The sequence below is a fragment of the Fundulus heteroclitus genome, unplaced genomic scaffold, assembly GCF_011125445.2.
Source record: "Fundulus heteroclitus isolate FHET01 unplaced genomic scaffold, MU-UCD_Fhet_4.1 scaffold_501, whole genome shotgun sequence".
NCBI lineage: Eukaryota > Metazoa > Chordata > Actinopteri > Cyprinodontiformes > Fundulidae > Fundulus > Fundulus heteroclitus.
In genome coordinates, this window is record NW_023396925.1 from 340 (window position 1) to 18,167 (window position 17,828).

Consider the following 17,828-nt stretch of genomic DNA (forward strand, 5'->3'; position numbering starts at 1 on the left):
CCCCTAATATAAATAATGACGGCTGGAAGGCAAGAAAAACATTTAACTGCTGCTCATATAGCTTCTTAGTGTTTAAGAGAAATCCTAATTGTACAAATGAATGCAGGGAGAGCTGTACAGGAGCTTATCAGAGCTTTATACAAACCAGGGATCAGGATGTCTGACCGCTGCATCTCTCAGAGCAGAATGTTAACCTATATAACTTTCTGCTGCTGTAGTGGCCGGACTGATCCCTTAGTGTTAGAATGTGCTTCACATCACCTCCAGCAAAACTCCATAAACCCCCTGAGGCCATAAGTTCAATTCACTGGCATGCTGACCAAAGCAGAAATAATGAAGGCTGATGTCTGCTCAGAGTCGTGGCGTATCTGCGTATCAGGGTAACCTGAGACGGTCCACCACCCACCTTAAACTTCCTCATGGACTGGTAGAGCCGCCCAAGGTTGCCGTAGTGTTTGGCTGTCTGAACATTGAACTCCCCAAAAGCCTTCTTGGCCAGCTGCAGCGAGGAGAGGTGGAGGTCGTGAGCTTCCTGCAGGAGGCGCTCTTCTGTCTCTTTATTGTGGCAGTCGATGGCGATTTCCTCCAGAATTAGGGCTGTTGGAAACAAGTGTTAAGTCTTAAGTGGTGACTACCTATTCCTTTATGGAAACAGACGCTTCCGTGGATAAATCTTGTCCTGTGGGGGACAACTCTACAAGATGTTTCCTACAGCAGCGGCTGGCCAGCTCCAGTCCTGGAGAGCTGCATCCCTGAACACCTGAAACGGATGAATGGCTGCTCCGCGGCCTCTGCAGAGCTGAAACTCAGCACGTTGGAGCAGGAATGCAGCTAAAAGTTACAGGACGGAAGCTGTCCACTACAGCACCGGGGGGCCGCAGCCCAGCTGGTCCAACCAACTCGCCTTACCTTTGACTCTCTTGGAAGACGCCAGCAGAAGATGGTCCTCAGGCAGGATATGGGTTATAATGTCTATGGCACGTTCCGCGTGGAAACTGGGGGACAAGCAAAGCATGTGATCCAGATGCGTCACATGACTCAGTCTCTGTTAGAAATGTTTCAGTCTGGGATAAACACTTCCAAGAAACAGGAAGGTCCTAGCAAACAGATGTTTACAGGCCGGCCAGAAGCGACTGAGTCAGAGTGACGGCAGGGAGGACTGAGACACCAAAACCTTCCTCTCTGCTCCTTGGCTCATTTTTAAGCATTTCTTGGAATGGAACCTGACATAGGAGCTCACGTTTAAAGGGCGCTAGCAAACTGGTTATCAACTTGTTAAACAAAACTAGGGTTAGCAACCGTAGCTGTGTGCAAAAGTGGCTATGCTGGAATAAAAGGAGAAATCCCCACGAAGAGGCAGGGAGAAAGCAGGTTAAGAACAAAAACACCGCTAATTTATCTGCTCTGTAATCTCAGCAATATTACTATCATATTAATCAGTCATGATTTTAGACTCTGCACAGAGGATTTATCACAGTCAGGGTTGTTGCACAACGTGAAAAAGGACTCAGTCCATCAGACAGAGATGATCTGCCTTATAAACACTAGCAATGAATGAGCAGAATGCACAGAAACAATACGTGGCGTACAGAGGGTAGGGGGTGCTCAACACAATCCAGGTTCATTTCCAGCTTCTAACAGGAGCAAGGTCCAGACTAATCAGTCTGTTTTGGCTCTTGCTAAGATTTTCTTCTGAACTAAGTGGGAAAAGTGTAACTCCATAAGCAGAAAGAAGGTCAGGAGGAGCGCATTTACACATCATCTTTTTACATTTTTCCAGTGTTGTTAAAGGGTTGAGAGGCAGCGCTTCTTGGTTTAATCTCTAATCTGACCCCCTAACCTGACCAGAGCTGCTCAGCTTTCTGCTGAGAAGTGGAAATGCTTCATGATGCTGAAGCTGCGGTTACCTTGATAACCACTGGTCCAGCTTCTTGGTCCAGGCCCCTGCTCTGGGACCTGAAGCCAACACTATGGTGGCTCAGAGTTGCTCTACAAATACAGGGCTGTTCCTGCTGCACAACTGATCTGACTCACTTAAAAAGGCACCATATGCCCCCTCTGGTTCAGGAAATAAATCATACACACCATCCAAATTCTAAAGCGATGAAGAAAAAGTGAAACGGCTGGGAGGAATGGCTCACAGGCAGTCTTTAGTGTGATTTAAGTAAAGTTTAATCTCACAATCTGGTATAAAGCCACTTTTCCCTGCACTTCATTGTTTTTATTAATCCCAATTCCTCCATGCTTTATAGCCTTAATTTGTGTGACATTTGTGTGCGGCACGCTTCAAACTGTCCGAGTCAGAGCAGACTGAGGACACTGAGGAGTCATGTGAGCATGAGCACAGCCCAATCAGCAGCCTTAGACATTTCTACCCTTCACTGTACTCACAGAGCGTTGTCAAATTTCCCAGAGCTGTACTGGTGAACGTATGAGGAGTAAGCCAGGTCTTCATGGGCTGTGGCCACGTGGATGTTCTTCCCCCCGAACACAGACTGTCGGATGTCCAGGGCCGTCTACAATAAGCACAGCAAAACAACCCAGTCAGTGAGAGTGGAGAAGCTGAAAAACCACCAGCACTCAGGGCCTATGCTCACCTGGTAAATTGCAACCGATTGGCAGATGTTGTCCACATTTAACAAGTAAAAGCCATAATCTAGCAGCGTGTCGGAGTACTTGGGATGCTTGTGTCCAAAATGTTCTCTGGGAGGGAGAAAACAGTGCGTCACAGAGCGGGAGAAAGAAGGATGTTTGTACTTAGCTGCAGTTGCCTTGTTAGACACAGCAGGTTACCTTGCTAGAAACACGGCATGTTTGATCAGCTGCTCCGCTTTCCTGAACTCCCTCTTCACCACACAAGCCTGCAGCAGGGAGACAACCTTTAGTTAGCACCGTCTAGCTAAACTCCTCATTCATCACTGTCATTTTCTCAATATTACCATACATGCTCTACATATATACATTTCCTAACCTATAAAACATTAAAAATGAATTCATCCCTTCCTGAGTCAATACTTTGCAGAACCCCCTTCCACTTTGTGGTACCTCTCTCACAGCTTTGCACATCTAGAGTGACATTTGTTCGACCGCTCTTTAGCTAACAGCTAAAGTCAGATTGGGTCTGGTGCGTCTGAACATCTATTGTCATTGCTGGACTTTGAGTGGGCCATTATATATACTTAGATCTGAACCATTCCACTGTAGCTCTGGCTGATTTCCAGGGTTGATGTCATCAAGTACAGACCAGTGTTGCCCAGCTTCTGACAGTTTCCTAGCAGAATCACCGTATTTCTGACACTAGCCATCCATCTTCCCTGCTCCTGCTGCAGAAAAGCGTCGCACCATGTTCACTGTCAGTGTGGCGTGTTCAGGCTGATGCATAACGCTGATGTTAGCACTAACTCCATGGCTGGAGAATAGCTTGTTGAGTAGGACATCAATCCATGTTGAAGATAAAGTTCAACCAACAAACAACTCTATCAACTAATTGTCCAGCCCTAATGAATAAAATGTGATCCATGTAATAATGAGATACACGACACTTTCATTCAGAGACATGATCCACTTAATTATTCCATGTTGACAGTTCTTCCTGTTTACATATAGTCTTTATTAGAAAGCAGGTAACTAAACAGCAAACAGGGCGAAACTGGAGGCAACCGGACATTCGCTCAGTTCTTTCTATAATTCGCCTTTCTAGGACTCATGGACAGGCGTCGAAGAGTTTTTCAGAAAGAACTGATCAAAAGTCCCGTTGCCTCCAGTTTAAGCCTGTTTGCTTTTACGATGACCCGGATAACTGAGAATTTGCACAGGCAGATAACTAATATAGACACGCAACATGCGGTGACTGTGGAGGCCTGCTGGTGCCACAGTTTTACCTGCCTCAGGTTTGGGCCCATCTCAGGTGAAGAACACCTAAAGCAGTGAGCTTTCTAACGGCTTCTTTCGTTTAGAGACAATTACAGAGACATCCAGCCTACAGTGTTAGTGAGGACAGGACTCACCAACTCCTCCATGCCCGTGAGGAATTCTAAGTTTAAGCAACATAGACATTATAAAAAACAAATAAAAGACCTATCTGTGAAAAGTTATTTTATTTCATTATTAACCCAGTTTACTCAGTGCTTCTCTTTTTCTTGTTGCATTAAACTGAGTTTAGCCTAAAATCAGTGAATGGATCCATCTGTATGACTGGACTGGATCCACTATGGCTTTCTGGACAGAGGCTGGATGCTCTTGCCTTATGGCGGCATTTGTCGTGAATTAAAGTACGTAATCTGTAGTTCTGGTCAGTTACATTAAAGCAGAATAAAAACATGCTGCAGTTTGTGGCTGTACAGTTACATGTGAAGCAGTATTATGGGTACAAATGCTTAATGCATGCCACAGCATTTGTGTGTCAACCAAAGCTTGTGAGAGTTACCTTGGATGCTTGTCGGAGAACATCTACAACTACTTTGACAGGCAGTCCTGGAGTAATTTCCTTCATAGCTTCTATACACCACCTATACGCCTAGGAGACAACCAGAGACCAGACAGATGAGCAGCAGAACTTTCAGCGCGACCGCAGTCGGAGCCGTAAGGTGTTAAACATCCTCACCTCATCGTAGTGGCTTTTGGCGAAGAGCAAGGCACAGAGCTCGCCGTACAGCGCCGCCTTGTTGGCCTGGTGGCCATGTTTGGCTAGTTTATCCATGTAAGACTGAGCAAGCTTGAAGGTCTCCTCCCCGAGGTGGTACTTACAGTTGCCGTTGCGGACATGGAGCAGCCTTAAACAGGAGGAGGAAGCTTTAGCAGTCGAGTCTTTCTAGCTCTGTCTTCCTTTGCTCTTCTGTGTTCAGAGAGCTGCCATTCAATGTTCATTTAACTAGAAAGACTCCTCACATCATCTCTATCCAAACTGACCTGGAGTAATAAAACTGGTTCAGGGTGCTACTTTAATGGCATTATGAGTCTTCTGTATGATGAAGACTATATTTAATAATGCATACAGAAAGTTTAGCTATCCCTAGAGAACAAAGTAATAGGAATTGTTTCAAAGTGACATTGACTGATAGACGTGTGGTGCGATAGGAAAAAAGGGTCAATAAAAAGCTCAGTTCAGAGCTGAAACATCTTCAAGGAACAAGAAAAGAAGAAATCCACCAGCTTTCAACTATTCAAGTAGTCAGCGTCGCCGTCAGACAGTAGCTGGATCATCTCCAGACAAAGGAAACGCAACAGAGTAGACGACATTAACAGGCCTGGGCGGAGTCTGACAGAGGAAAAGTTTTGCTTTTTTTGTTTGTGAGTGTAAACTCACGGAGAACAACTCCAGGTGGACTAGCTGACAGACGGCTCCGGGACTCACCTGACGCAGCATTCCACCGCTCGGTAACAGTGGAGCACCTCACTGTGGAGCGTGCACAGCTGTAGGCACGACAGAAACACTTTCTCTGCATCTCCATACCAGCCAGCGTCAGACAAGAAGCCCCCTGGAAGCAAAGACAAACCCTTACACCAATAAGTGACTTAGCACTTCAGTCTGCAAGCACAATCTCACAATGTTCTCACACTGTTTAAGAATCTGTCAGCAGTAGCAGCAGAAAAACACGAGCCACACAGACTCATACAGACGCAAGTCCAAGGACCTAGCCAGGACACCTTCCGTCCAATCACTGGGTGTGTTCTAGTACTTGGAACTGAGTTAAGGTTGCTTTATGCTTGACGCATGTACATTCTGCATGGAAATGAGACGTGCCGACACGTCTGCAACATTTATGCTCCGTGCAGTTTTTCCTCCGAAGCAGCACTTTCTCTCCTACACTCTAGAGGGCAGTGTTGCGCTCCTGCGCCAAGCGTACCACATCACGCTACACGTAGAAGTAGAAAACACAGTTACTTCCAACATTTAAGCCTGTTACTTTCTTCCAAGAGTGACGCGATTTCTGTCCAAGGCAAGGCAAGGCAAGGCAAATTTATTTATATAGCACAATTCAGTACAGAGACAATGCAAAGTGCTTTACATGATTAAAATATTGGAAAATAAAACAGAATAAAAGCAAGTAGGGATAGTGTAGAAACAAAAAAGAACATTGAATTGTTAACAGGAATTGTTAACAGTTTGTTGATCATGGTGATCTTTTCAGGGCCGTGTCATTAAGATGTCTACATTTACAAACCTCTGCCAGAAGGAGCGCTTACTCGGCAGCCATGTTTTTCTGCGCGGGATTGTCTGCGTGGCTAGAAAATTTCCTAGGTGAGCGGAGCAGAAACCTTTGGCCTTGCAGAGGGGTGTGGTAGCCAAAGATGACTACATGGCAGCGCGGACCTCACAGATGCGTCAAGCATAAACCAGGCTTTAGAAAATTTCTCTAGAAAAGTGAGGACCTTCCTGTAAAGTGAGGACATTTTTCCGTCCTCACTTTTTTCTGGGCTAAGGGTTAGGTTTAGGACCAAGTTGTCAATTAGGCTTAGGTTAGGGATTTACAGGTAAAGGTTACGGTTAAGGTGATGGTAAGGCCATAGAAAGGAATGAAAATTAATGGAAGGCAAGGGCCTCACTTTATATTTAAAACAAATATGTGTGCGTGTGTTTGGAGTTGAGTGATAAATTTACTAGCAAAGTGAGGAGATTTTAGGATAGGATTAGGTTTGTAGTGGTAAAGGTTAGGTTTAGGGTGAAGGTGTGTGTGTAAAGCTAAATGCGAAAACTTTACCCAGCACAAAGCCGAACTGGATAGCCTTCTCTTTGACATGGGCGTCAGACTCTGCGATGTACGAGCAGCGGCGGCTGAACGAGTTGGCCAGGACCGAAGCCACCTTCACCCCGTGGTCCATGAGGGCCTGGAAGCAGTGGTGCAGCAGATGTCTGCCACAGGGACAGAAAGGAAAATCAGCATGTCACAGGCAGCCAGAAGAGCTTCCAGTGTTTAAAGTTCATCCAAAGCTCAAAACAGTTCCTGACCCAAAGTAAACACGGGGATGTTTTGCAGGTAAATGTGCATTTGCTTAATGTGTTCTTCGTGACAGCAGCACCAGACGATTGATCCAGCGGAGTTCTTTGTCTATTTGAGAGCTATCTTGATGGCTATTTCACCATGATGCAGTTCCCTGCATGCAGACCTTTGTCATAGGTGAACTGTTCTAGAAAGAGTGAAGGGGTCTTCTGTCTGCTGCGAGTAGAGCAATAAAAACTACAATTAGCTAAAACACTGTCCTAACAGTCCAGATGAAAGTCCTCCCCTATGAGCAAAAATTGTCTTTGGTTCAAGGGAATATTATCCACTGCTCCAAGAGTAAAAGCTAATGATCCACAATTTTATTTACTAAAGAAACAAAAACTTTTAAAGTTTCTTAAATTCTTGTTACATGTGTCCCAAAACAAACAGCAAACAGAAAAAAGCCTGGCAGCCTGGCACATGCCAACAGTGGAGTATACACGAATAAACCCATGTTGCTACGGTCTTACATCACCAAGAACGCATCGAGTCATAAAGATCTACTTCCACAAGAAAGGGATAGTTTGCACTTTCTGAAATAAAACCTGCAGTTAATATTAGTTTAGACCAACCAAACAGTGACTTTAGGATCCAAAGAGTTTGATAACTGGTTCTTTTAAAGCCAAAATGTTAGCGTTTGTTAACGTTAAAGTCTTGACATCTCATGACTTTGACGAGTACGGCTGATCATGAGTTTAAACAAAGAATTTGTTTCATTGGGTGCAATAATACTTCACCAACCAAAGGGAAATCAGGCTGTTAACCGTGTCCTCCTTTTCCTCTATACGTGGACAGTCAGATGACTCCTGTTTACGTCTCAACGGGGGTTTTCCTCTTCACTAAAATTCTAGCTTTCACAGGACTACTCCCCTTTCATTTACCAATAAGGTTTTAAAGACAGAACAATTTATGTTTAAATTTACCTGGAATATGTCAAATTGTTTACTTAATGATCCTTTTGTCTAAAAAAAGTACTCCTTTGTTTTTTTTTTTTAACAGAATGCAAATGTTTCCTTAAATGTTACTTGCAGCTTCATTAAAGAAGGATCTTGATCTTCCACCCCCAAAAACTAACAACATCCTCAGGCTTTTGGTCAGGGAGCTAATCGATTACTGCCCCCTTAGGATTTCTGCATTTCCTCACAGGTCACAGGCAGAGTGGAGATGAAACAAATTAGGCTCACTGCAGTGTGAAATTACACTTCCTAGTGGAGAGTTAATTTAGGACTGCTGTGCTGATCAAGCTAAGGCCTAAAAATGCTCCTGAACAGGGGAATACCAAGAAAAGGACATCTTAGTCTATAAATTGAGTTTAAGTTCTGTTAAACAGAGCAAAGCAGATAAAAAACACCAAAATGGTTGCAAATTGGTGAGAGAAAAAAAAAAAAAAAAAAAAAAAAAGAATGTGTTCAGTCATCTGTGCTACTTGTTTAATTATAACTGTCATTATTATTGGTGCTACATTCAAGATAGTCTTGTACCACTCTGGTGATACTGGCGAGTCCTTCAGTCTGCAGCCTTAGTAATCATCATTGTACATGTGCCTTCAGTGGAGTCAGGGTTATTTTAGTTAGGAGCATGGCTTTATTATATTTGGACTCTCAGATCACTCAATGTTGTTCTGTTGAAAACCAACACTGCTGGGTATCTTTCCTCAGCAATAATACAAGCTACCAGGAATTTAAGAAGCATTTATTCCACCTCTTTTTTTTTTTTTTTACAAGGTTTAGGCCATGCTTTGTACAAAAAAAAGGATACGACTGCTTCAGCAATGACACATTGGTAATCAGAAAATGCTGTGGGTGATTTCAATAGATCAGGGGGCGACTGATCAGAACATGCTGGTAACCCTTCTACCAGTAGGATGCAGGGATTTCTGTTGGAGAAAATGGAGCTGGAACTGTGTAATAAATTGGACCCACTATAACACTGGAGTATTGACAGATGCAGTCTTAGTTTTCACTAACAGACCAAGTGTTTTTCATTTTCTCTTTCTGGGTTTTTTGTGGCACTAGTGGCTAATTTTTTCCAAAGTAGGCTGAGAGGAAAGGAGGTTTTGGATGGGGGGGGGGGGGGGGTTGTTTTTTTACCTTTTAATAATCTGATCACAAATATTTTATTTTTGTATTAAAATGTAACATTAACCACATAGTTTGATACTTTCTTGGGTGAAAAAGTGTTCTGACTTTTAAAACCCTAAAATTCTGAAAATTTAAAGAGGAAATACAGGATTTTGTGAATTAAGTGGAATTTTATAGAAGTATAAAACACTACAGTAGATGAAGTTCACTCTTTTTCACCACTTTTAAACACTATTGTGCAGAAACTTAGAATTTCCTTCAGCTTTATAAACCAACTTAAAGGAGCAATAAGCGACATTATTTTAGATTAAAAAAAAAAAAATAGTGATGTGAAGAATTAAAGGTAATATTTCAGATGGACTACAGTGTGACGTCACCCTGCATCTCTATGTTATTCTGCAGCCTATTGTTTACATTGCCGGGCCGGACGCGTGAGCACGTACGTGCACGTGAACAGCTGCCACTCAGGGCTTAGCCCTCCCTGCCCCTAATGCCACTGTCAGAGCAGAGCGGCGTTGGAGCAACATGGTGGAGAGCACCGCAGCAGATCAAAATGTTCTCTTGCCAACGGCATTATAAAGCTATGACTTACAGTACTTCTTCACTAGATTGTTCCTCTGAAAGGCGATGTTGCTTTGCTGTGTTTTTATCCTTTAGAAAAATGCACATTGGAGGCGACGTGTGAGAAGGGAACAGAGGGGCCGGGTATCAGCTGGAGTGAAGGTAGAAAGAGGCGTGGCTTGTCACACATCTTGTTTTGGTCTACAGACAGTGCTCAAGCACCACCTATAGGTGAAATATCGCTTATTGCTCCTTTAAGCAGTGAGAGCGCACATCACCTTTATGGAGTTGTTGTTGTTCAGCACCTTTTAAATAAAAATACACTTTCTGGGTTAACTTTCTAAGAATTAAACAAATTAAACAAGCCTGAAAATGCTGATGTGCTTCTGGGTTTATATTAACCGTCTGAGATGGATCTACATCAAGAAAAGCTAGTAGTTTTCTGTCCACACACGTAGAACTGAACGGCACGATTCATGAACCCGTCACACTGGAACGAACCAACACAACATCCGTCAGCATGGCTTGGTGACATGAACCTGGCCACACCATTTGCATGTTAATAATGTGCAGAAACAAAGAGACAGGCCCTGGAAGAGAAAAAGAAGAGACCGAGAACTAAATGGAGGACAGCTGAAGGGGTTGGCTGTAATGAAGCTCTCACCGTTTGTCTGAGGCCCGAAGCACTTTAGCGAACACCTCCAGCTCACAGAACTCTCCTCCCAGCTGACAGAGCCGGCCCTGCTGGTAAAGCTGAAACACAAAGATCAAGAGTTGGTGACAGAAGCACAGGGGTTGGTTAGCAGACAATCATAATGACATTGTGGACATTACGCAACAGCGAATAGTCAGCAGCGTTTCTCAGGAGGTTTCAATGATTCTGTGGACAATGCCGGTCATGAGTTGAAACAAACAGAGCTTGCTGATGTCTAGCCTGTCATCAGAACGCACTGAGGTGGAAGTTGTTATACGCTCCATAGTAAAGCCTTCACTGTTCACCACAAGTGAAAGCTGGCTCTTCTACCGCAGCCACTGGGTGAGCGTCTAGCCTGGGAGTAATCTGCCTCAACAGCTCTTTAGTGACGCTGTTTATCTGGGTTCTGCTTTAAAGGGGCATAGTCACGTATTTTGACCATAAAAAATGTACATCTTCAAATAAAACAACGTATGCCAAGCGTTGATCCCGATAGTGTTTGCTAGCCATTTCCATAGCAGGGCTAGGAGTGAGCTGAAAAAGGGCATCCAGATGGTAGAGCACAGGTACAAGCAGCGCATCGAGGACCACTTCATTAGCAACGACCCACCTAACACCTGGAGATGCATCAGGACCATCACAGATTGTAAGCACAACGTTCAGCAGCTCGGCGACGACCCAGCTCACCCCAACGCCTTAAACAGCTTCTTGGCATGCGTCAGCTCTCCAAGCAGCAGAAGCCCTGAACATCTTCCTCAGCCAGAAGTGCAACATCAGCCTCATCCTACAGCTGCACCAAGTCACCTCCTCCTTAAAGAAGGCCAACACCAACAATGCTGCAGCTCTAGACATGGTGTCAGGTCAGACGCCGTCATCTGCTGACCACTTTACAGGGGTCTTCCTTCAGGACATCTGCAACCTCTCCCTGCCTGTCTCAAGTCCTCCATCATTGTTCCTGGGCCCAAAAAAGCATCCGTCACCTGCCTCAATGACTACCGTCCTGTTGCTCTGACCCGTCGTCGTGAAATGCTGGGGTGGGGGTGCGTGTGACAGAAGAGGAGAGGGGAGACGTGACTGTCTGATCTGCTCCAAAGTTTGTCTTACGGAGTTAAAATTCAGGGCTTCATGAGGAAGTTTCTGCCTCAGCCACGGCAATAACAAACACAAAACAAGACTTTTGACCGCAGGGAAATTATTTTCATAGGTAGGACAGTCGCGCTGTGCTGATTGGACGGCATGTCCTTTGGGTTGGATCCAGAGCTGCCGCAGTCTGCTGCACCAAGCAGCTGCCCTCCGCCTTCTCCCTCCTCCCACACTCAGTGTTTTGATCAGCAGCCATGAACAACTTTTTGTACCAAACACTCTTTAGAGACAAAACTTAGCAGCCTTAAATGTAAAATGAGAGAAAGCCTCACTAAATCCATGGATCTGATTTTAGTTATTAATCCTTTGCCTATGGAAAACTGAAGGGTCCTTTTTGTTTTTGTTTCCTTAAGGCGTGGTTTATGGTTTGTGAATAGTAGTTATACTTTGGTTTGACCCATTCGTTCATGGTGGTCCTTAATATCAATGTTGTATCTCTTCAGTTAACTTTTTCCTCAGAGAAAACCTCGCTTCTCCTCATCTCTGGCCAATCAGTGAACAGCAGCCTGTTTTTAAACAGTGGTTAGACAGGTTCATCCGTTTGAGCGAGCTGGTCATATCGCAGTAGTTTTGGACAACCTGAAAACGAGCCAGACCCTTTTTATTGAAACAAGTAAACGGGCCACTACAACAGCCCTGTCGTATAAAGACAAAAGCATTAATTATCACCTTAAAGCTGAAGTAGGGAGTTCTGAAAAAAACTTGCTCTCTGTGTTGCGCTGTAGCCCTCCCTCCACAGTGGAGCCTGCGGTGCTGCTCCAATGTTTCCCTGCCTTTGTTCTCTGAGCAGGTGCCTCTCCAGAAACTGGCAGTTTTCCTGTAAAGCAGGTTGTTTCTGCACACAGCTGCAGCCCACCGACAAGCTTGAATGACAGTAGAGCTGTGAACAGCTGACACTGTTAACAACCAATCAGAGCCAGACATTCTTCCTGGCTCTGACTGGCTGTTTCTGACCGGGAGCGGTGTATTTCTGCTTGTGGCAGTAGGACCACTGGGTAGAGACTTTTTCACAGATTATCTTTCTCATATTTTACTGTCAGGACATAGTGACAGTTTTAAGAAATATGTCAAAAAAAAACCAAAACATTTACACAAAAGTTACCCACTGCAGCTTTAAGTGTTTAAATGATGCTCCAGGAAAAAACACTTAATCAAAAACGACACCTAAATGTCTGAGACAACGCTTCCTAAAATCACCCAGTTACTGTTTAACGTCAGACGCGGCACTGTCCGGTGCAATTATCAAAGTTTCCGTTTTGTCTGGGTTCCGCTGTAAGTAGTTGTCACTCAGCCACTGCTTAGTGTTTGTTCAGCAGTTCATCAAAGAGGAGTTTGTGAACCTCAGAAGGCTTAAATGAGCAGTAAAGTTCAACTGTCAGCAAACCAATGTACAAAACATCCACTTGCAGATGGCTGGATTTTGTACATAACGTCCAAGAAACAAAAAAAAGGCACAAAATGGCAAAAATAAATAATATGAACCATCTGAATGATCCAAGATCATTGTGGTCCAGCTTAGGCTTACAATCTTATGCTTTTAGGCTGGTTCACACGGCAGGAGAATTAGCCCGATTTTTGCCTCCATCTTCCATTTCCTACAGACGGCGACTATCGGGGTGGCTCTGAAGATAATCTTATGAGATATTCCTGCCGTGTGTGGCGAGTTTATGGCGATCTGGTCCGCCCGGTAGAACGTTGGGACCACTCCAACATCCAATCGGGGATATTCAACATGTTGGATTGTCTAGGCCCGGTGTCCCCTGAGGACAAACGAGCAGGCAGCCTGTTGAATCTGACGTGTAGCCAATCAGAAAGCGAGGTGAGGGAAACCCCAAGAAAAAAAAAAAAACACAGGTCACCTCCATATCATAGTACAGCAAATGTAGAGCACCTGTTCGTGCTGTCTCCACTCGTTTAACCATCTTTTCTTTTTTTCTCTGTTAAAACTATCGCCATTGTTCTTCCTGGTCGTCCATGTTGATCTACTCTGACCTCACGTCTGATCTTGAGGGTTTTCAGAAGATTTCACGTCCGACACCCGAATGATCTAGAGTAAAATCCATTTGGTGTGTGGTGTGCCGTCTCACCGGACGCCTCACAGCGTACGAGCAAACCTGCTATATCTAGGATTCTTTCATCGTTAACGCGTGGTGTCTCTCATTGTTTGAAAAAAAAAATCGGCCCACCATTTTTAAATCTTGCCGTGTTAACCAGGCTTAACAGCCTGAAGCTGGCAGGATACCTTGACATGTCTCATGGCAAGAAGAACTGCAGACAAAACCAAATATTGATTCCCGTCAAACGTTCTATGCTGAACATGTTAAACAATCTCATGTATTTGTCTTTGTACTCAGGGATCCGGGTCTGTTTAGAATTGCCATGCTGCCATGCTGTGTTTTAAAGAACACTTTTAGCTATCTTATCAGCAGCCATGCCTTCTACCGCCAATGACTTTCTTATGTACTGCCGGCTGCAATGCAGGAACGGATACTTTCTGACCAGTTACACATAGGTGATGAAAAGAAACATGAAATATATTGGGAATCTATTGGCTGTAAATGAGTAAAAGTCAGTCATTTTGAAAATGTGGGTCAAGTCAGAGCGTACTGACGCACCAATCCTGCGGCGCAGGACTGAAAGAGATCCTCGGTGGCTTCTAACAGAGAACCCAGCCGTGTGTTCCAGCTGTGGGGTTTGCTCCTTAGGAACAGTTCTTGTTACTACCTGATGCGGGAGAACAGAAAACACGTACTCTTCTTGACAAACCCGTGGTCCCAGTGGCTGCTGTCACCAGCAAACTTAGAGGCGGAGTGAATGATCTCTGAGGTGCTGAGGATTTCATGGGAACCATGGCGCTGACTAGCAGGTCAAAACTTGGCCAACACAAACAAAGAACTACAGGAGACAAACACTAAACACTTCAGGAAATAAACTAATATACACCACATTCAGCAATTTCATGGCTATTTGATGAAAATACTCCACTAAAATACAGCATCTAAACGGATAAACAGACGTTTTAAAGCGTATAGAGACACAATGGTCAGTTTACCATATGAAATATAAGAAAGAAAGGGTTAAACGTTAATCTGTGGGTGCTAAAATAAAAGGCCCTGAATTGGTGAACTAACCCAAAGCAGCAGAGACCCAGTTCTGGAACCGGTCGATGTTTAACACTAGAACCTTACCATGTCGAGGCCTAGTGGTTGGGGCTGGGAAATAAAGAGCCTGCCCTGTGGAAAAGTTCCCTGCACCTTTTTCTGCACGTCCCCTTATCTGCAGCGATCTGAAGAACAGCTGCTAATCCTGAAAAACCAGGCATGTTAAAGAGCCCCAGCAGTCAGCCTGGCTCCCTGCTGCTGACTCAGGACCAGCTCTGGAGTGGCAGATACTGGATCACAGGTTCCGCTCTCCATCCCACTGCTTACCAGGACCAGTTCAGCAGTCCCAGGTGAATTTCCATGTGAACCTAAGCTCTAAAGGTGGAACCCCACACTACTCCAGACATTTTGAGTTGAGAAAGCTTCCTGGATGGGGAGCAGAACGTCTCCAGCCTCAGAACAGACGTCCAGCTGTTTTATTTAACCTTTTCATGACAATTCAGTGTTTGCCTGGCTCTGACAGCCTGCCGACACTGCTCTCCAGAAACACACACATCTCATAGCAGCGCCCTTTTTTACCCAATTGTTGGAAAATAAATCAGTAATGATCGTAAGGGACTCCTCCAAAGATGCTGTCAACTAGAGGACATCGCTAAAGTCCTGGCTTTAAATAACAGACGACATGCATCGCCCGAAGTGTTCAAAGTGTGACGATCTGTAGTGTTAGTTCATTTCTGAAGCCTTGTCTTATCCGCCTTTAAGCCATTTCCCCTGGGTACGTCCATCTGAGCCTTCGGTGCCGAGCTAAGGTTAGCATGAGCCCTAGCAGCAGCTGATCAGAGAGAGCCAGTCCAGCCTGGCAGACACACCTGGGCGCCATGACTGCTACATCTCACCTTATAGTAGACGTCGAACTGGATGTTTTCCGGCAGCGAGCGTATGTCCCTTCTGGACCGGCTGTAGTTGTCCACCACAGCCGAGATAGCGGTGTTGTACAGGGTCTCCGGGATCCATTCGAGCTCCGCCGCAGCCATGTTGTTTCTCCAAAAAGCCCAGCAGCTACAGCCCTCCCCTGCGCTCTCCTACATTCGCTACCTCACCGCGAACAAAGCCCTTTCTCCCGGCGTCCTCATACAACGTCCGCTACGCGGGGAGGCTGCGGGGGAGTCGTGATACTGACAGGTTACTGCTGCAGCGTCCACTTCGCTGGCCAAAACCTACTCTCTCCCTTCATCTCCGATGTTTATTCGTCAACCCCTCAGCAGTTCCGTGCCCCCGTCCCGACGCAGGCATTTTCAGCCGCTGACGCAGTGACGTCATAGTGCAGTCGGCGAAAACGGCGAGATCCCGCAACAGTCAGCCGGAAAAGGCTCCAGCGGCCGAGGGAAGATGTGTGGAGGCGACGTAAATGTCACCGTGAACCGGAGCAAAGCTGTCACACAGGAATCTCCGATTAACCTGATGGGATAAATCAGAATCAGCTTCAACCGCAAAGTTTGCGACGCAAACATGGAGTTTTACATAAAAAGGAAAAACAGAAATATACCCATTTTTTTCTATCCTAATGTACAGGTGTATACATACATGTTTCTTTCTACAGAGAGGAAGACATGGTTGAACCACGAAGCATGGAACCACTTCAGCAAAGGGTTCGTTTCTTGAAGCTTCATTTGCACATGAAACCACCTACTGGCCGAGTGCATAATCAGTCAGCAATATAATCTGAGATGCTTGCATTATCCTTTAGGGCCCTTGGAAGTTATCATTAATAAAACCATTGATAACCAATACTCTCATGATTATCACAGGTGTACAATACAATGTTTTTGAACATGTTCTGTGTGTAATTTTTCCAAGAAAAGCACAATCTGGCAGGCTGTGCATGTTTGTCACTTTAGTGAAATGGCATGGGCTTAAGCAGACACACAGTGAAAGTGCTTGTGGAACTTGCAAAAGGGCACTGGGTATGTGCAACCTGGACAATGATGTGTAAAATGGGAGATTTTATTCAGAATTACGAGTTTTTCAACAGTTTTTGGTTTTAATCGATTCTTTTTTTTAACTGCTTTGCTGGCCTTTGAATATGCTGGTGTGTACAAAAACACAAGTGGGTACAGTAGGTTTTGCCATTCGCAGTACTGATATTAGGCTCTGAAAGGTGGCGCTGGACTTTCAACCAGTGACGAGCAGTCAGGGGAGGCAAGTGAGGCCAGGCCTCACTTGTCATCATAGAAAGGAAGAAATTATATAATGATGATTCACTTGGTCTTTTTAAAATTTCATCTAATTTCATCAACTTTGATAGTATTTTCATGTAAATCCTTGGTGGCGCTTGATAGCGAAGCCGGTGAGGCCGCAGCGAGCTTGGCCTCCCCTGGGATTGCGCAATCCCATGTTAACTGCGCTGGCTTCCATTCTGTGAATGCATCTTCCTGTCTTTAGATCATAAATTCAATTGTTCAAACAGTTATGAACTGATTTTCCACCATTTAATGTATGTGGATTACAAATTGTGTTTTGGTCATCACAGGCCAGCTGACAGTTTTGCTTGGGCCCGGGGACAACACAGTGTTTTTGGGCCCCCCCCCCTCTACACCTGCCGCCACCACACACACACACACACACACACACACACACACACACACAGTCAACTTAGCTGTATACTTCATGCCCTGTAAAGCTCTGTATTTTATACTGGATATTTTCAACCCATCTATTGAATTTAGTGCACTGGTTAATCTTTTCTTCATCAGAAAACAGCAAGCACTGCAGCCAAAATATGGCTTTTTTGACCTGCTGTATATTAGCCAGTCCCTAAGCTTGATGTATCATGAAACTGTTGACCTTTTGGGTTTTGTGGTTTTTATTTTATTATTACAACAAAATTATAATAATAATGTTATGTTCATAGTGTTTTTTTCCTAATCCACCTCTTATATCTTTCAATCCTTATGTAATTTTGTCTGTGTTGTGTGCACCTGCCTGTTGCTTTAATCCTATAAATTTCCCCATCGTGGGATAAATAAAGGATAAGCTAATGTTTTCTTATCTTAAATAACACTTTTAATAGGATATATGTACTGGGTTCTTTCAAGGTCTTAATTACATTTTCTCTGTGGGCTCCAGTAACATATGATATATAATATCTACTTTGAAAGTTAACATGAACTGCAGGGGCGTAGGAAAGTTTTAAAATGTGGGGGGGAAATAAGATAGATAAGGTATTATAGCCAAATGCCGAGCGGAGCAAACCAAAAAATATTTT

General features: G+C 44.4%; 1 protein-coding gene across 1 annotated transcript; it reads right to left on the reverse strand.

Annotated features, from left to right (window-relative positions):
* Positions 1-406: 406 nt before the first annotated feature.
* LOC118560886 (amyloid protein-binding protein 2-like) lies at positions 407-15,885 on the reverse strand (the record flags this gene model as incomplete). The annotated part of the gene is given in 11 exon segments (XM_036132425.1): positions 407-597; positions 910-995; positions 2,392-2,516; positions 2,598-2,703; positions 2,794-2,861; positions 4,427-4,516; positions 4,604-4,772; positions 5,354-5,477; positions 6,702-6,853; positions 10,290-10,378; positions 15,460-15,885. Coding segments are annotated over 11 exon segments (1,338 nt in total), but the record flags the coding sequence as incomplete, so codon positions are not given.
* Between the last annotated feature and the right edge of the window lie 1,943 nt (positions 15,886-17,828).